Source organism: Fundulus heteroclitus, unplaced genomic scaffold (genome assembly GCF_011125445.2).
Source record: "Fundulus heteroclitus isolate FHET01 unplaced genomic scaffold, MU-UCD_Fhet_4.1 scaffold_40, whole genome shotgun sequence".
In the NCBI taxonomy this organism is placed as follows: Eukaryota; Metazoa; Chordata; class Actinopteri; order Cyprinodontiformes; family Fundulidae; genus Fundulus; species Fundulus heteroclitus.
The window spans coordinates 2,710,929-2,731,044 of record NW_023396813.1 but is presented as its reverse complement, the minus strand read 5'-3'; the positions used below and the strand labels follow the sequence as shown (position 1 = coordinate 2,731,044).

At 38.7% G+C, this 20,116-nt stretch overlaps 2 protein-coding genes across 6 annotated transcripts in view; both read left to right on the top strand.

Moving 5' to 3' along the window:
• Positions 1-20,116, top strand: part of ydjc (YdjC chitooligosaccharide deacetylase homolog) — a 143,366-nt gene that overhangs the window by 76,584 nt on the left and 46,666 nt on the right. The gene's annotated exons all lie outside the window — the stretch shown is intronic.
• On the top strand, positions 13,994-19,522 carry LOC118560189. Of its 3 annotated transcripts, none has more exons than XM_036131008.1 (7): positions 13,994-14,405; positions 15,698-16,371; positions 17,178-17,223; positions 17,306-17,397; positions 18,372-18,482; positions 18,597-18,879; positions 18,991-19,522. In XM_036131008.1, the coding sequence occupies exons 1-7, from the start codon at positions 14,382-14,384 to the stop codon at positions 19,201-19,203; spliced, it is 1,443 nt and encodes a 480-aa protein (XP_035986901.1). In that variant the 5' UTR covers positions 13,994-14,381; the 3' UTR covers positions 19,204-19,522. The 3 variants fall into 3 exon arrangements, with proteins under 3 accessions (XP_035986901.1, XP_035986903.1, XP_035986902.1); XM_036131009.1 differs by lacking the exon at positions 13,994-14,405 and adding an exon at positions 14,433-15,546; XM_036131010.1 differs by having other exon boundaries at positions 13,997-14,405; positions 15,698-17,223.

Sequence of the window (20,116 nt, the reverse complement as noted above, 5' to 3'; positions counted from 1 at the left end):
GAGCGGATCATCCTTTTTGCCTATTGGTGCCTCTGTGAAGAACAGCTGAACTTCCCTCCTCACCATTTGGATTTTTTGGTCCTCCTGGGTCTCCTCCTCTTCCTCACTCCGGCTGTCAGTGTCGGACTGAAGAAGGTTATCCAGTGCTGACTTTACCCCTGAGACATTGCCCCTCCTCTTCAGCTGTAGCTCAGGGTCATCATGTATCCCAGTCTCAGCCTTAGCTTCTTTTATGGCAAGAACTTCAATCGTGCTTTGCACTCTTGTGCCATCTTCAGGGGAGATAAACTTCATCTTTCGGAATCTTGGGTCGATGGCAGCTGCAAGAACAAGTGGGTTGTCTCTCTCTGCAGACACAGTGTTAAGATTCTCCCACCTCTCACTTATTCCCTTTCCTGCAATTGCTCGAAAGGCTTTTCCTGCACTCGTCTCAAACTGTTTGCTGTATGGACCGTTGCAGACCTTTAACCAGCTGTGGAAGACATGAAGCAGTAGCATACTCCTTTCCACTGAGGAAAACGGTTGCACATTCAAAAGGCCCCAACCCTTGCACCAGCTCTTCAAGTAGCACCCACTGCTCTGGTTTGAGGTCACAGTAGTGCTTGCCTCTAGGTGTTACCTAGGGGTCAGAGAGGGTCGCTGTGACTGGCCATCGCTGCTCCAGGAGTCTCTCCATCATGTAGTACGTGCTATTCCATCGAGTATTTACGTCCTGGATCAGCTTGTGCTCTGCTGTGTTCATTTGCTGCTGCTTCTTCTTCAGTTTTGAATTCGCCAGCTCACTTCTCCTAAAGTGCTCCACTAAGTTTCTTGCTGCACCGGTGGCTTTGTTGATGCAGGGCTCTTTGAGGGCACTGTTAACAGTAAGTTGGAGAGTGTGCCCAGCACAGCGCACAAAAAACCAACCATGTTTTTCTTCCAGGAGTCGAGCTGCAGCCACCATGTTAGACCCGTTGTCGTGTACTATTGCTTTAATTTTGCTAGGCAAGATGTCAAATTTCTCTATCACCTCTTCCATCCATAACATGATGTTGGCAGCAGTATGCCTCTCCTCTAGAGGTAGAGTGGAGAGGTTTTCATTTGCCAGTCTTTGGTAATGAAGTGACACGAAACTCCAAGATATGCCTCTGTGGCACAGCTGGTCCAAACATCACACGTCAGTGTGAGGGAGCTGCTGACCTCTTTTAGGATCTCCTTTACCTTTAAACACAAAAGTTGATTTTTGTAAATATTTAAAGAGCAAAAACCTACAAATCAACAGAAACTATTCAACATAAAAGTTTTATTGCAGCTGCTTTATCATACTACAAAAATTAAGTTATGTATTTCAGATATTTTAATACATAATATGTAAATATGTAATATATTAATTAAATATATAATTGCTTTTAAATGACATTTGTGATTGCTTGTATGAAATGTGTGTGTGTTGGTGGGTGGGGGTGATTGATTGCTAATATGAAATACATAATCTCTATTAAATTAAATGTGTGATTGCTTATATGAACTCTGTGTGTGTGTGTATTTTAAACAATTACCTTCAGAAACATTGTACTGTATTTCTGCTCCATCAAGTGGGTGAAATGGGTCCTGGATGGCAGGATATAGTCGGGGTTGAACTGGGGTATCATCTGTTGAAACCCAGCACCGTCAACCATGGAGAGTGGCCTCATATCATAGATGAGCATCTGCAGTACTGACTCAGTGAGGGCAGCCGCCTGTTGCGGGGTGCATGTCTGCCTCCTTTGCAGGAAGGGCTCCATGGTGCTTCTCTTCTTCGGACTGCATGCATTTAATTTAAAATATGTTTGTCAGGCAGTCTGGCATAACGCTCAAGCTCTTTTTAATAGCAAAAATGCGCTTATAAAATGCACAATGTATGTCATTAAAACTGCATTGGCTTGAATGTTACTTGCATCTTACCGAGGCGAGTCAGACTCCGTTTCGTTCAACTCCCCGACATGCTTTCTCTTTAAATGTTCGTGCATCACCGAGGTACTGACATGATACGCTGCTTTGCAAACCTTGCAAGTAATCTTTTTATTCGCCGTATCCAGGCTAAAATGCTCCCAAACTTTAGAAGTCTTGGTACGCGTACCTGATATGTACGCCGCCATATTTGTATGTTACCGCTCAGAGACAGAGACACTACTGCGCATGAGCGACTCTCGGCAGAGATCATAATCAAGTGAGATGCCTCACTCTGTTTGAAAAACGCGTCTGCCGACAATAGTCGACAATGGAATTCATTGTCGACAATTTCTATCATCGATTTTTGTCGACTAATCGTTGCAGCCCTAGTTGCCAGTGGTCTTCAGTCGTCTTCAGAGATTGCCAGTGGTCTCCAGAGGTTGCCAGTGGTCTTCAGTCGTCTTCAGAGGTTGTGTTATGGGAGTTTTGGGTGGAATTCTAAACAATCGTAACTGAGTTCCCATCTTTACTAAATGACGAGACGGTGGTAATAACGTTCCAGCACTTTTATTGAGAAACAGAGCAGAGATTCACATAGATGGAAAGTAATCGCACCCCACGGTTCCGCTGCAGTCTCTGTCTGCCCTGTCTATGTCTGTCTCACTTTCCGGCTTCCCCTAATACTGCACCGTGGCCTTGGCTAGAGACATAACAAAGACAGTCTATCATAGACAATAATCATTCTACGCAGCATTCAGCCTTGCACTCGGCAAACAGTGGAACTTATACACAGACATCAGGTCTCCAGGCCTCCTCTGTCCGAGTGGTGTGAGGCAATAGTGACTTCAGAATAATAATTCTTATAACATTCCTCTTTTTTTTTTTTTTTTTTGATGATGGCTTCGTCAGCATCAAGACAAAACAAGATGACCCATCACTTGAAAATGTGAACAAAGCACAGAGGAACCATTTCTGTAAACTCGTAAAGTGGGACCCAAAGGGTTCCCGTGTTGGAACCGGGTAGTGCTGGAACTTTTAGTACAGATCAACATGAATGCTTTAAAGAGGTTTAACACACAAGATCAAAGATTTAGCTTTTATTTACAATTTAGGGTTCATCTAATTAAGTAAGGCCTGTTTTAGGTACCTATGCGCACATTATTTTAAAATTACATTAGACTAAGGTAAGCTAAAACCTGTTCAGTAACCAAGGTCGAATCACCCACCCTGAATACCCTCCTACTCCTTTCTCCACTCACCCCTACGATGGACAATAATCCACCACTCCAAACTTACAACACCAGGAGCAAAGGCAGGAGAGGTTCAGTGCGGGCAGGGGAACCACAGAAAAAGCTACCCCCCTAGGGGGTAGTAAAAACTGCAAGGCCCCCCTCCCAGGGAGATCTGCTCTCGGCCAATCTGAGCCTGAAAACCCTGTATTGAATCTAAGTGTTAACGTTACCAGCTAATATTAAAGGATCTTTAGAGCCAATCCGATCCTGGTTCTTCCTATATCAAATCAAAAGGTGCATAAACCATAGATCCTTGTGTGTCTGAAGCAAACAGTTTCCATTTTTTACCATAAAACCATATTGATCAACATGATGTAACATTAAAGTGTAGATGTCTTAACACAAAAAAATCAAACATGTGAGTCAGTGGAACAGAGCAGTTAAACAAACAGCAACACAATATGAGATGAGTCTGAAACGTCAAGAACGCAAAGTTAAGGAAGCCTTCAGGCCATTCAGGCACAGGGCAGAAAATAATCTAATCGCGCTTAGGGTCTCTTCAGGCAACTCCTCCCGTTGAAGAATAAGGAATCAGAGTTCTCTGGCTTCTTCATCCCCAGTCCTCTTCTTGGTTCCCCCTCGCAGGCTGGACGATTGAGCTGGATGGTAATAAGTGTTCAGTTCTGGATGGGCACTGAGCATTTTATTTTGCATTTCTCCCTAATAAAACACTTTGTGAAGATGGTCTGCAGACACGAGTCCTTGTTTCCACTGGAGAACAGAAACAAGGTGTAATTAGTGTTCTTATAAAAAAAAAACATTCATGTGTCATTTATTAAAACATCCTCCAAGCACTTTCACATTCAAGATATTTCTGTTCACAATTATTAACTCTCAGAATTCTGCAATTTAATTATTAGTTAAAAAAGTAATCTTTAAGTTCAAATGTATCTGCAGTAAATTTATAGTAATTCTTAACAGAATGCTTTTAATGTGTGTTTTAACTGTTGTTGTCTGACAGTTGAAGTTCTCTGCAACATAATTTCATCAACATATTCGTTTCATGTCATTTCCCATTTTATTTTGAAAACCCAACTGAGAAAAAGAAAGCCTTTCCATGTGAAAGCCTTTTCCCTCTTTCTCTCTTTTTTTAAAAGAAGAAAGTGAGGTGCTGTTCTGCACAGAAGACAAAATATTTATACCATGCTGTTACTGTTCAAGGACGCCAAGGATCTACAAAACAAAGCAGTGAGCAGGAGAGAACAGTGCCTTTTGAAAACATTCTAACATTGTTGAACAACTAAAGCTACTTAAGCAAATCAGAATTAGTTCCCAAATTAATCCTAAAATAAAGTAAACCTTACATTGTGTACATTGTGATTATTTATTTATTTATCTTCTTAAACTGAGGATTAAGGACTTTGATTAAGAAGTTGTTGGATGAACGCGTCTCTGCGTTACTATTTATCTAGGCCTCGGTAATCTGATCTATGATCTATGTTTTCTGAGTGCCTGGTCAGGAAGGGTTAAGGTTCTCTGAAGCTTTCTGTTTTCAGCAACCCTGAAAACCCAGAACCCTTTACAGTCAGTGTTAGGTGTCAGGTAACCTGTGGGACCACCTCGTCGTCTCTCTGGTTCCACCAGCTGTGTCAAGTCCACAACAGCTCGTCCTGGGTGCCATGCCCCAGGGGTCTCCACACCCCCCTGAGTGGAACGTCTCTCATTGTAAGGATCTCACCTTATGTCCCGTTCAAGATGTTCTTTACACAACAGCAGTTCCAATGTGGGATGTCTTTGCTGCTTTGATGTTCCTCAGAGAAAACCTTTATTCATTGATATCACCTTCAAGGTGTTACCCTTTTATCATCACAGCCCCCCAACTATCCTGACCAGATCCAAAATGTCCCCATAATTTAATCTAATTAAATTAATCGTATTTATTTTCTGTATATAAGACGATAGTTGAAAGATATTAAATCTCCATAAATATTGTCCCCATTTTACCCTGATGCTTTAATCCTAAATTTACCCATGTTAGTTAGTAGGATGTGTCATTATGCAAATTTTATTGCAACATTACCCCTTTTAGCCAGTAATCTTTCTTTGTGTTTTATTGATGCCTGCCAGAGTAGCAGAAATCAGCTTACACTAAGATGTTCATTAAATGAAATGCTATTTAAAGGTTCAGATTACTCCACGTATATAGTGAAAACTAATTAATTCATTTATTTATTTAACTGTTGATATAATACCCACTTTATTTATTAAGTTGCTCTATGATTCCATCAAGTTACTTCTTTAAAAGTTTTCACCTTTACATTATCTTAATGTGTTTCGTAATGTGTGTTTTGTTTTAATTGTGTACAACAAAATCTGAAGTGAAATGCATGAAGTCGTGTCTGCAGAACTCATCTGTGTTTTTGTCGAAGGTTGTCCGATGCCTCAGTCATAGTCCTTCAATGTCCATTTTCAGTCCAATGTCTGAGATCAGCAGCCAACATTCTCCTTTCCTTCAACAGTCCATCCTCCAGTCCTCACGCCTGCAAACAGAATGAATTCTGCCAGCATTTTTTGCCAAAGAAAACGCTCCATAGGTTGAAAAGAAATTACAGCAAAGCAGTCACAAACATTTTAACTATAGTGTTCCCTCTAACATGACAAACATAAAAGAAACAAAAGGATAAAAAATAAATCAAACTTTGTCTCTGACAAAATAAAACTCAAAACTGGATCAGGCTGAAGTCAATGACATCACTTTTAGTCCTTGTCCCAAGGATCAGCCCCCATGGCACTGCGGCACTGTTTCTGCATTCTCTCGCATCTGAGAATGTCTAAAATGAGACTAAATCTCTATGTTAGCACATTCCTATCATATTGACCAGGTTTCTTTGCAAAGAAAAAGAAGCAGAAAGATAGAGCTGTTAATAGCAGAAAGCAACAAACATCTTTAAGACGCCACCTTTCCTGCTGGAAGATCTCCTGGCATAAATGGTTAAAACTAAGTACAATTTAGTGTCCAAATCTGATTATTACTCCTTACCGCACTGCTAGCACTGTCCTCTCAGAGTCTTCTGTTGGCAGAAAGGTGGCGTCTCCTTTAATCTGAAAGCAATAACTCAAAGAAAAACAAGAGTGTTAATAGCATGCAGTTAAAACCCTGGTCCCCTTAGTGTCACTTTAACGTGATGTTGTTCTGCTGATCCTGGGAAAGTATTTCTTCACCTTTCCTTTGAAACTTTGTTCAAAACATCTCTAAAAGAAAAAAAACAAAGAAATAACAGGAAAAAAAAAAAAAAAGCAAAACGCTCCCAAGGAGTTTGATTTTTCCGATATGACAAAGATTATTGACTTATTATCACAAACTTTTTATATCCTTCTGGTCCTTTGACCATGTGTATTTACTGTAGTTATACTTTATTCATATATAACTTTTCAATCTAAATTGGTCAAGGGTGAAACTTTAAAACAATGATTTTTTCCCTTTTAGGTTTACTGAACTTCTAGTGTTTCTCTGTAAATGATAAGAGTTTTCCCCATAAGCACATTGAGAAGGCTACCCAAAACAACCCAAGATTAGAATTAGAATTTAACCCTTCAGAAGCTGGCTTTATTTTATTTTTTTCCCTCTGACATAGTTTTCGTGCCCCAGGCCAGAACACACAGACCCAGCCTCGCCATAAACATTCAGATGTTTACATCATGGTCAGATTTGTTTATCATATCTATTGTCCTTCTCAGGTTATACTGTCCCTCTGAGGTTCACCTCAGTTCAGCATAACTAATAACATCAGATGATTTTGTAACTGTTGACACGTGTAACGTGGCCTTCTGATATTTTGACGCTTTTCAAAATTTCTCATTAGTTGCATTCAAATCCCAAGTAAAAAATAAATAAAATAAATGAATAGAAAACCCTTAGAAAAGCAATTCATATTTAGTTCCATACAGTTTGTTCAAAGCACAGTTTTTCTCATCTATTTAAATAAAAAAAATCATCTATATCTAAACTTCTTTCACATGGACTGGTTTGTGATGAATTATTATTATTATAAGAAATGAGATCTCAGTAATTTTAAATTACTTTAGGGCTAAAAAACAAGTGATAGGATCTAATTTCATACAGTAAACTCAAGAAGCTTTATGTAAAGCTTATTACCAGTTCCAATTTTCTAACAAAGCTGATATTTTCGTTCAAGCCATGTTAATCTCACCGTGTATCAATTTAATTTGGTCCAGATATTTAATGTGAAAAAAACAAACAAACGTTATTATTGAAGTATCTCTTTTCCTTTATCTTTTTGTTAACATAGTCCATGTTTAAAATGTCATTTGAATTACGGAGCTGCAGTTCTCCCAAAACAAATGAACATTCTGAAACCATGAACATTACTTTTACCCCCGAATTAATTCACACAGATGAACGTTTAGTTACATATACGATACATACATACGTACAGTTACATACAAACAATGACATTCAGACAGACAAACACGTGCAGGCCTGCTTTTTCACTATCTTAAATAGTTCTATGTTTTTCATAATTTTTAAACGTCAACGGCGAAAGATGTTTTCAACGCGTTAAGTTCCCGCTTAGTTTAAAAAGGGGAGAGCGTGCGCTGGTTACGACCCACAAATGTTTAGTCCACACGCGGTTTTACGCTTCAGTCCCGCAAGTATACAACTCTGTGCCCCACAGACACCTGGACGCTTACCCATTTTTGAAAGTTATACGTCGTTATTAGCAGTTTAGAACACTTTTACCCATAACGGAAGTGTCTCTTGTCAGTCCCCCTGTAAACGCTTCCCCGGTGCAACGTCCTTTTAGTTCCGTTTCCGTTTTCCTGTTTTTATTCATTTTATTGAATTTTCGCTTTTCTTTTTTTCTCTTAATTTAATTTTTATATTTTAGTAGCAGTACTGCAATAAAATTTAATAATGATAAAAATTATAATAACCCCTATGTGAGAAATGTCCATGTTTAATCAAATCATTTCAAATAATTTATGCATGTCATGCTTCAGGGCCCCTACTTTTCAGCATGAAATTGAACGTCCCACCCTGGGGCAAGGCTTGACCCTGAGAAACTCTGCCTTTTACCCATTACACGGACTCTTCTGCATCCAGACTTTTTTTTGTTTGTTTTTATTTATTTTATCCTTTTTTGTGTTTTTATTATTATTTTCTAGTCGTCCTTAGCACGATCGACCAACTAAAATGAAAGGCCTCACATCTGATGGTCGGCTTTTTGGTATAATGGTCGGGGTCCCCACTTATCAACGCTGTGAACGTCTTCGCAACAGTCAAGGACTTAAGCATCCCTGCCGCTTTAATCCACAACAGAAGTGGACAGCCTCTTGCACAAAACCAAGACAAGAGGACTTTAATGGACCAGCTGCAAACTGCTCAGCCGGTCACCCGTTCTCCAGGTGAAAATCATTCTGCCCATCCTTCTCCCAGCATGAGAGTCCGCATTTCAGCTGAAAACGTATTTTAATTAAATTTTGAATTTTAGTTTAATGTTTGAACCTTAGTCACCGTTCAGTATTGCGAACCCTGTTTTATTTGCCTTAAGGATTAAATATAATTCATTATTTCTACCGGCTTTTACTTTTACTACCTTTTAGTTTTACAGTTTAAAATTTTAAAATTTCTTGAGGTATACTTTAAAATGGGGTTTAAAATTTAAAAGCTTGCAAGCATTTTAGACCAATTGTGTTTGTTTTTAAAAGAGCTGGAAAACAATCCCCTTACCGTCTCATGAAAGAAAGGTTCGGATCTTCGCGCCGACGCCCAGAGACGCTCCGAGACCAGGAGCTCCTCCACATCCCTTGAAAATCCATTCGGGGTACCAGAGGCCGGATAACCTCTCCGGGCCGGCCAAAGCAGCTCCTGTCCCCGGACTCCCCGGCTCGTCGGTCGGAGATCTTGTTCGTTTACGCCAAATTGTTATGGGAGTTTTGGGTGGAATTCTAAACAATCGTAACTGAGTTCCCATCTTTACTAAATGACGAGACGGTGGTAATAACGTTCCAGCACTTTTATTGAGAAACAGAGCAGAGATTCACATAGATGGAAAGTAATCTCACCCCACGGTTCCGCTGCAGTCTCTGTCTGCCCTGTCTCTGTCTGTCTCACTTTCCGGCTTCCCCTAATACTGCACCGTGGCCTTGGCTAGAGACATAACAAAGACAGTCTATCATAGACAATAATCATTCTACGCAGCATTCAGCCTTGCACTCGGCAAACAGTGGAACTTATACACAGACATCAGGTCTCCAGGCCTCCTCTGTCCGATTGGTGTGAGGCCATAGTGACTTCAGAATAATAATTCTTATAACAGGTTGCCAGTCGTCTTCAGTTGTCTTCAACAACTTCTCTTCAAGTTTAAGAATTTATTAACAGAAATAAAATGAACATCCAAAGAACATCACTATAGATTGCTGTTTATCTGAATTCACACTAAATTTCAATCAACAAGTCCTCTCTACTAGGCTAGTGAAACTTAATTAAAACTACTAGGCAAAATGAAGATAAAAAGAAGCTGAGGAACTATGTACACACAAAAGAAACCAAAAACAAAATAGAGGTGGTTGATCATCATCAGAAATATTCAGAATCGTGGGTCACTGGAGATCTAAGTCAAATAATCAAAGTTCATGTTAAAGAAGGTGGAATGAGGTTAAATTAGCTTGAGTAATTTAATATGTTTCACCCCATTCACACTGCAAACAAAACATTATTTGAGAAAATTTTAAAGAATGAAATGCTCAGTAAAAATCAGTGCCCTTTGGACACCTGAGTTTATTAATGCAATTATTTCTTCGGGAAATGATTAAGGCTCAAATTGGTAATTTAGAGTTAAACAACCAAGTCAATAACATCGATCGGAAGTTAAGTGTTGGGGCAATTCCTGTGGGCAATGTTTACATTAGCTTGAGTTTACTACTAAGGTTACACATGCATCATAAAATCGACATTAATGTTCCGTATTAATGCTTGTTGTGCAATTATACACTGTTTAAAAATTATTTAATGTTTATTAAATAACCCACTGTCTGTTAAGTATTGTCTGGTGATGATCAGCTCTTAAGCTGATATCAAGACAATGGTTGAAAGGGATGAATTCAAGCACTAGCGATCTTTTAACAGCAAAACCTGCACACACAGAATAAAGGAGTGACAACTTTTTTTCAAGTCCAAGAATTTAATAACAGAAATAAAATGAACATCCAGAGAACATCACCATGTAATGCTGTTTATCTGAATTAACACAATATTTCTATTAACAAATCCTCTCTACTAGGCTAGTGAAACGTAACTAAACTACTAAGCAAAATGAAGATAAAAAGAAGCTAAGCTAAGGAACTATTTACATGCAAAAACAAACAGAAGACAAAACAAAAGTGGTTGATCATAATCAGAATAATTCAGTGAATCCTTGTTCACTACAAAAGCATTGAATGGAGTTAAAAACATTTGGCATGTGTTTCAATCCATTCACAATGCAAAGCCCAAGTTAAACAAAACCTTATTTGATGAAATAATATTCTGAGGACCGGTTTGTCCTGTAAAATCATTTAATTCAGAATCGCTTGCCTTTGTTTATGCGATTCTATCTCCGGGGGCTAGGGGTCGCTCCAGCGATCGTCGCTAACCTGGTTAAAGTCTATAGTTATCAAAATTGCCTTGAAAACCGGCTTTAATATACCATATTGATGCGGGAATAAGGCTCATAACACTATCGGCCGACGGTGGAGCAGAAACTGTTAAGCTTAATGCTTTAAAACAAGCTCCTTTGAATGTCCGGAAGTCGGAAGCTACCAAAAGCTAATAGCATTTTGACTAGCGGACACTCAGCGCTAATAAATAAAAGCTTCAGTTTTATTTTTAGTCATAATGATAACGTAAACATTTATTATTATTATTATTCCTTTATTTAACGAGGAAAAGTCCCATTGAGATTAACAATCTCTTTTTCAAGGGAGTCCTGGCCAAGATAGATGTTATTGTAAACTGTAATGTAAATTTTAATGTAATCTTTTGCCGCTATCTAAATTAGAATTTCATAAAACAGTTACAAACCATAGATCTCATTTCCAAACTTTTGAGCAATCGTTTAAAATGTCCGATCGGAATCAAATCCTTCAACTTCCAGCCTTTCTGAAGATTGTTCCATGCTGTGGGGGCAGAGTACTGAAAAGCTGTCTTTCCAGCTTCAGTTTGGATACTAGGTACAGACAGAAGCAGAGACTCTTGAGAACGTAGAGAATACAGTCCAGCCGCTCTTGGTTGAATGTACTCACAGAGGTATGAGGGGAGCAGACGCAGAATACCCTTTAATGTAAAAGCAGCGAGAATCGTTGGTTTCTTCTTGGCAGGCTAGCGCTTAGCTCTGCAGCACCATGAGCTAACCCACAGCATGTGGAGGGAATGGAGGCATTCAGGTTCTCCAGACAGCCTCTGACCCTGTTGCAGTATCGATCGAGCAGGTTTTCCTCACATTCAAAATGGGTTCTGCCGGTGGCTTTCCAGCAGCAGGCTGAGGAGAAATACAACAAGGCTGTTTTTTGGCATGCAGGATCCTTCTTCCTGCATCTGATTATGAGGTTAAGACAGCAAACTTAACTCTGATTTGCCCGGATATGTTCACTTTGGGCATCCAGTTGGAAGCAGGGTGAAGGCTTATTGTCTGATCTGCGGCATGCAGTTAGTAGTCTCGGTTGGAACAGGCGATTTGACTCGGTTGCAGCGGGAGATTTCAGCTCAGCTTGGGAAAATGGGTCCTGTGCCAGTTGTAGGCGGGAGGCTGCTCCGCTCCGTCTGCAGCTTCTGCAACATCTGAGAGAAAGAAAACACAAGGCTGGTTTCAGCATAGGCAGATTATTTTACTCCTGCGTCTGGGTACGCAGAAGTTAGACTGCAGACTTAGTTAGACTGCAGATCCAGCCGGCAGTTCTCCAAACACAGTCGGGTCCTCTGCTCCGCAGAGGACGACAAGAGTTTTCCCCCAATGCTGTCCCAAGAAACAGTGGGAAATGAGGACGATTGTCTGTGGGAAGCTTGGCTTTATGGCAACGACACCCAACTGAGGGGGGCAGTTCCTGGTGCCTGTAATAAGCCCTGTTTTATTTGTTTCCAATTCAATCTGATTATTCCTCACAACAAGAGGTTTCCAGTGGTCTTCAGAAGTTTCCAGTGGTTTTCAGAGGTTCCCAGTCATCATCAGAGGTTCCCAGTGGTCTCCAGGGTTTTCCAGTGGTCTTCAGAGGTTCCCCAACCGTCGCCGGCCTCCAGAATACTCGGTTGGCTAAGAACTACCTCCAGGCCCCTGCAGCCCACCCCGATATCGTTGTTTTATCGGGGGGTGGGGGGGGGGGGATCTGTCACTGTCTGCACAGTTTTTTGTCCGGTTTTAGCATTTCAGTATCTTTGGATTGTGTTATTCTTTGTTTGATATCTCAGTCTTTTCTTAGTTATACTGAGGTTTTCCCTGGTCGTCTTGTGTTTTTTATATTTATTAGATCAGTCTTCTTTCAGGTCCCTTCTGTACAGTCAATAACTTCTCCCTGCCTTTGCCTCTCTGCATTTGGGTCCTACAACAATCACCACACATTATGACACATACAGGTTTAGATACATATCTTATGAGACATTACATCTGTTTCATAGACTTAACATTTGTTTCATTTCAATTATAAATTTGTTTGATTCCGTCCTTTCTTATGCATCTAGCATAAGCAGCATGAATTGGTATTCACAATGTTGCAAAATAAGGCATCAATGTCTGAAAAAGGAAAGAAAGAAAAACAAACAAACATAATAAACAAAATTAAAGCAAACCAAAGTTATATAGTAATAGCTCATATAAAAAAATTACCCACTAATAATACTACATTGTGAGTGTCAGCACTATATGCTATGAGTTATACTGTCCAGCCGCCTGTGATAAACCTGTCCAATCAGTCTCAAAAATACGTAATGTAATTAGTGGTTACATAGTTTGTCATCACATTCCATTCACTAGATAAAACAACCAGTCACGTGGCAGCAACAGGTCCCTGCCAAACGAGTCCTTTCCAGTCATTTGGCGTCTATCTTTTCCGATGTCTATCGTCCAAAAACATCCATTTGGAAACTATCCCCACAGTACACCGCATCATAGGTCACAAAATCAATGGATTAAGCAAAGTCATTAAAAATTATTATTATGGGTTCCCAGCAGCTTCATCGTGTAGCAGAGTTCTTGTCCACAGGCGGCTGACACAGTTAGTCGCTTTCCAGATTTATGTTCATTGATTATATTGCACTTCTCACAGCCCTGGTGCAGCGCCCCCAGATACAAACACCATGCCACTGAGTATCTGAATCCAGCACACAAAGAGGGTCCCAGCTTCTCTGGGTTGTCCTGACAAGACAGGAAAGACTGACCAGTATCTTAAATCACAATAATTTTCCAATGCAGTCTTCATTACTCTCATGATCATATCCTTCATGCGTCCCCTGGGCTAGAGTCTTATTAATCAATCCATGTGATCCGGGCATAGAGAACCTCAGTATTTCATATTGTAAATTTTCTTTAACATTGATGTTTGGTGTACATGTTTTGTGTCATATCATTGCTACCTCAACTTGCACTCTTTTAAATTGTAAACATTTACTGCCAACATTACCTCATTCTGTGTACTATGGAAGTAAATATGTGCCATCAGAATTTGAATAAAAAATACCTCTGAAATTTGAATGTTGTATATTAGTGCTTACTTTTTCAGTATTAAAATAAATTCAGAATATATTTTTAACCTAAAAAAAAATTCAATGTCATTATTTTTGCAGTAAAAAAAAATTCGGTGTAATTTTTTTTTACATGGTTGCAATTTTCAGTTATTAAAAAAAATTCACATTCCTATTTCAAAGTGATCAAATTTTCAATATACATATTTTTCACAGTTTAAATTTTCAGTGTTAAAAAATTCAGCATATAAAAAAATTCAACTTTTCAAAATTCAAATGCAATATTTTCGTTGTCCTCCAATTCAACTTGCTCAAATTCGCCGTCTCAAATTCACCGTCTAAAAATTAGCTGTCTCAAATTCAGCGTCTAAAAATTTGCTGTAAAAATGGCCAAAGTTACTTCAGGTCACAGACATTAGCAATGGATGTCCAATTCCAACATCCACCTAATCACGTGACACAACCGTCATATTGAAGAAGTACCAGTATCACCCAGGCTGGCGACCATGGAGGCGAACTCAAACCCAACGGTGAGTTTAATACTTTCATATTTCTGTAGTATATTTTATTTTGCGCATGAAGTTTGATACATTATCTTAAAGCCTGATTTAAAATACTGGTTTGGGCCGTTGTTAATCTTACACCGTGTAGAACCGGCATATTACTTCTCGCTACCTCCTAGCACCCTTCCTCCCCCTCCCCCACCCAATTTCCCCCGTTTTATTTCAAAAAGAAATACCACTTGCGCCAAGTCTAGAATCTTTAAAGAGAACTGATGGGTGGTGACTTTCTGGGTTGTTTGTATGTTGTCTTAGGTGAGACTGAGACAGGCAGTCTTAGTAAAGTCGTAATTTTTCAGGAGATGCTAACGCTAATGTAGTAAGCTAATATGGCTGCCTTGTGTGCTTCAAAGATACAGACGTGAGAAGGAAGACACACATCCCAGGCTGAACAGTGTCAGTGAGGATGAATGCTAGCAATTTTTTAAAAAATTAAGAGGGAAACTGAAGAAATTATACTGTCTCTTTATTCTTTAAAACTTATGTTGCTGTAGTTTTAGCTTATCTAGTGAAATAGAATGACACTTTCCATCTGCTAGATCAGGGATCTGCAACCTGTAGTTCTGGACTACAGGTTCCCACGGGGGCCATGGACTACTGGCCCCCGTGGTAAATTTGATCTGGAACCAGCATTCACATACATATTTGCACATAACTTTATTTCTTGCTGTCTGAGAAATTTTGAACATTATATCAGGTGTAATGATCAGTTAATCAGTATTTGAGTAGACTTTTTACCAAATACTTTCTATCACTACACCGGCCATCCCACCATTATGAAAGAAGGGTGACATGGGCCGTAGCATGCGTCCATATTTTAATTTCTGAAAGGTGGCAACCCAACCCACAGAGTTTTCCCAAGTAAAAGTGATCATTCTCATGAAGTGTAAATTTCTTTTTAACTAATCGTTTTTCAACTGCTACTTTGTCTTTCTTATATTTTTCGTATATATTCTGCTTCTCTTATCTGACAAATGTTGATATACAATATTATTTTACATTCTTTTTACTTTGCGGTATAAAACCTCGTTCTGTTACCTAGCAACACTATAAACAAACCCCTTTGTTTATTTCAGTTGATTTTAACTTATTTTCAAGAAAATATATGCTTGTAAGTACATCTGTTAACTTATTTTAGATTAAATGTAATAATTTAATTTATATTACTGTGATTTCTCAATACTGACCAACTGATATCAAAATACTTTTTTATTTTACGGACATTTTTTTTGACATGTTTTTTTCTTTTTTCTCTATTCAAGGAACTTTTGCTGGATCATATTTTTGATAGGCTCCGTGATCGTTTGGAGCATGTTCTGGAACGGATGCCCCTGGATCTGGATTTCCTAGACTTTATCTGCACTCAAGAATTAGTTTTTTTAAATGCCATGTCTTGTCAGATAGATGTTCCTTCAATTATTTTGGATGCGCTGGCTCATTTGCACAGACTAATTAATTTAGAAAAACAAAGTGAAGAACAACAAACAACTGTTGTGCATATGGAGCAAGGACCAGCTGGGCGACAACGGATGGTCATATCCTCAGACTACCTTTGCAGTCTTTTAGAACTCCATCTCCCTGTCCCATGCATCGCCAAACTCTTGGGTGTATTCAGACGGACTGTATATCGACGGATGGCAGAGTCTGGTCTTTCAGTGAGGGCATTATACACCACCATGTCAGATGATGACTTAGACCAATGTGTGAGAGACATTAAATCCAGGCAGCCTCACTCTGGGTACCGAATGGTAAAGGCCCTTCTGCAAGCCAGAGGACTGAGGGTGCAGTATGATAGAGTCAGAGCATCCATGCATCGTGTAGACACCATTGGAATGGCATCACGTATGGTCCAGCTAGGATGCATAGCTCGACGGACGTACTCAGTTCCTGGCCCTCAGTCTTTGATGCACATTGATACCAACCACAAATTAATACGGTAAATCATTTATCTTTTTCAGTGAGGGGCTTCTAACTTTGAAGTATGCTTGTTAAATAGATTCAACTAATGTAGCATTTTTGTTCTTTCATAGCATGTCATATACCTTTTGGAATTAAAAGCGCAGCTTTTTTCAGCATTATATACAGTGGAGTATAAAATATGTCCACAACAGCCAGAGTTCTGTATGTTGTGCTTCAACATAGCCAAACATAAGCAGTACCTGATCTGCCTCTGCAGACCTTGCTTCAAATTAAATAAAAAAAAACTTTCCTTATTCCAAAGGGAAATTAAATGTTGTAACTCATTAATTTAGCTTATTCAAAAAGTTATTGCAGATGGTGATGGCAGGAAAGATCTCTTGTAGTGTTCTGTATCACAGTCAACCTAAAGAAGCCTTTGACTGTAAATACTATTTTTCTCAGGATACTCTCATGAGTAGATGTTGTCAGGGTCAGGGTTGTCCAGCATTTTCTATTGAAGAAGAATCCTTCTTTGCACAAGTATCTCCAGAGGTTCCACATTTGTCCCCAGAACAGAACCAGACTTTTTTATCAGGCTGTTGAGCCTTTTTAGGTCTCTGGTTCTGATGCTGCTGCCCCAACAGATGACGGCTAGAGAGATGAAGCTCTCAACACAAACTGATAGATCTGCAGCATCTTCCTGCAAACTTTGAAGGAACTTAGCTTCCTCAATAAGTCTAATTTGCTCTGCCCCTTCTTACAGAAATTCATAATGCAAGAGAAGCAAGCCTTTTTAGTGACAGTATTTAATCATAATGATGATATATTTTCTGTTATTTTTAGGTACAACATTGTTATCTTTGGTGGCATTGATGGTTTTTCTCGAAAGGTGCAGTATCTTCTATCAATGCATAATTGCAGAATTTCATAAGCTATGAAATTGACTGTTACATTTTTGCTGTGTTGTGCAGATAATGTATCTTGGTACAGCTCCCAACAACCTGGCATCTACCACACTGGCTTTCTTTCAGGGCTCAGTGGAGGAGTTTGGTTTCCCCCTCAGGTAAAGGTTTACAGTCCATCTTAATCCTTTTTAGTCAAGGAAGAAAGATTAAAAGTCAGCATCAACTAACTTTTCTCCAAAATATAGGAGCTTGTTATATATCAGTAGGTTTTGAGTAATGATGGAAAAAGTGAAACCTTACAAGAACAAGACATTTTCCAATGTTATAACTTAGAATTTTGGAGTAATATATAGTTCCACTGTCAGATTATATCGCTTATAGCTATTACTTTTTCATCAATATTAAGAACTTTTAGACTTAAAAGGAGCTTGCTGAAAAGTTACTTGTAAGTTAGTTTTGTCTTGTGTCAAATGTCCTAAGACATTTGTGCAAAAAACTATTCCAGATTCTCGTTAAGATTTTTCACTTTTTGCAGTGAGAGTCCCTGTAGCTGCAGTTGGTTCTTACACTTAAGATTAGTACACTGGCTTGCTTTCTGTTATAGAGTCAATTTTGAAATGTTGCTGTTCGATTATAAATCTCTAAGATGTATAGGGCAAAAATACATTTCTGAATCCACTAGGACTCTGTAATCAAGAGTTAGAACCAAAAGGGAACAGCTTTCATCCATTATGCTTGTAATCTGTGGAATATATTCCATGAATTTAAACTTTAAGTAATAATTAAAACCCTATGTACTGTTGTATTGTATTTCAGTAACTTACCACTAGGTACTGCATTGTAATGCATCTGTTTTGTCAAAGCACATTAAAATGAAATGTGCTACACAAAAAAAAGATTGTCCCTGTCTAAGGAGAAATATTTTCAAAATTTACATGGAAAGTGATCAAAGTTTTTGTTTTATTATATGCAATATTGGGTTCAATGTTCATCTTCTGAAAACTCAGGTACAATGAAAATCCCCCGCTATTGTGTATATTTTTGGTTACAAAGACTGTTTGAGCTATGCCAAAATTTGTCATAAATGTTGTAATTATAAGCAACTTATAAATACGTTACACACTTATTTTAGGGTACGTGCCGATCAAGGGGTGGAAAATGTGGACGTGGCACGACTTATGTTTATGATTCGTGGAACAGGAAGAAGCAGTTTCATATCTGGGAAGAGTGTGCACAATCAAAGGTTTGTACAAATGACAAGTTTCAATGTGATGCTTTGCAATGTTTATAGTAACATTAGCTTTGTGTGGTCTTCAATATGACAAGATTTGAACCGTTTATTACTCCATAATTGAAGGATTGAGCGACTGTGGAGAGATCTGTGGACGGCTGTGACGTGCATCTATTATGATGTGCTGCACTACCTAGAAGAAGAGGGATACCTGGACATTTCCAATGAAGCCCAACTCTTCTGTTGCCACTATGTCTTCCTGCCACGTCTGCAGGAAGATTTGGATACTTTCCGCAGTGGCTGGGACAATCACCCACTTCGAACTGAAAGCAACATGACACCTAACCAGCTCTGGGTTCTTGGTCATACACCTAATCCAATTCCTGAACCTCATGGTGCCTTGACAGAGGTACGTTTTAATTGGACAATTTAATGTGTAGCATGTCTACTACCATTCACCTAATTTGTAATATCTTAAGTAAATTTTAAGTTGTCTTGATCCCTTCTTTGTGTTTTTCAGGGTGTACAGATTCCCAAAATCGAATGGGAGGACAGCGGGCTTCCTCTTCACGAGGAGTCAAATGTCACAGTACCAAACTCTAATTTGCAACTGACTGACGAACAAATGGCAGCTTTAAGAAATGCAGTAAACCCAAAAGCCACATCACTGTCTTTTGGATGTGACATTTATATTGCTGCAGTTCAGTTTTGTGAGCAGTTTTTTACTGTGTGAAAGTTATCTTACGGGAAAAACACATCACGGTTATGATTAGTTACTTATATACAATCATATGTTAAATATGGTAAGCATAATTTACTTGGTTATTATTATTCACTGAATTTAACTTGTACATAATTGCAAAAAATGACATAAAAAATAAATGCAAAGCATGATTTATTTTGAAGAATACTTAACAGGATCTAGTTTTGTCTTTTTGCCACTATCTTGGCTTCTGTTGATTTTGATTGCTCGGTTCTAAACAGCCCTTTGCCGTTATTCAGCTATTGTATTGTTCAATAAAAATCTGAAAATAAAATGTTCAGCAAATACATCTGAGCCTCCGTTATAATCGCCTTTTAGCCATTTCCCGAATCAGAAGCTACAATCGTAAGCCAACTTCAGCTTCGATCCAGAGAATTATGATCGCCGCCACAGCTACAGGATCAGACTGACGTCTTCTTCTGTGCAGTCCTGTTCAGGTTAGGATCCTGCTCAGAGTGTGCACGCTATTAATCGCTTCCGTACCAGTTTAAAAATTCACCATTTATGAAATGTAAAGCAAAATGCTGATCATGTTACCACAGAGGTGAATTTTAGTGCTCTTATGGTAAACATGTTAAAGAACTAAAATGTTCTAAATTTGTATTTTTTTTTTTTGTTACTCTATAGAAACCCATTAGGTACATTGTTGTAGGACTTCACATTTCTTGCATTAAAAGAATCAGAAAAAGGTTTGTCTTATATAATTTATTTTCTCATACTTGAAGCATATATGAACATTCAAGTACATTCAAGTACTAAGTACATTCAATAAATGACATTCAATTTTGCATAAAAAACAATTTCACTTTAATATTTAAAAATATTAAAGTGTAGTTAAATCTACTCTGAACATTTGAATTTGAACTTGACATAACTACAGGAA

Coding starts and splice junctions, on each gene's coding strand:
- LOC118560189 (XM_036131008.1), top strand. CDS start 14,382: ATGGAGGCGAACTCAAACCCAACG. Junction 17,224..17,305: donor TTGATGGTTTTTCTCGAAAG/GTGCAGTATCTT, acceptor TGTGTTGTGCAG/ATAATGTATCTTGGTACAGC. Junction 18,880..18,990: donor CTCATGGTGCCTTGACAGAG/GTACGTTTTAAT, acceptor TGTGTTTTTCAG/GGTGTACAGATTCCCAAAAT.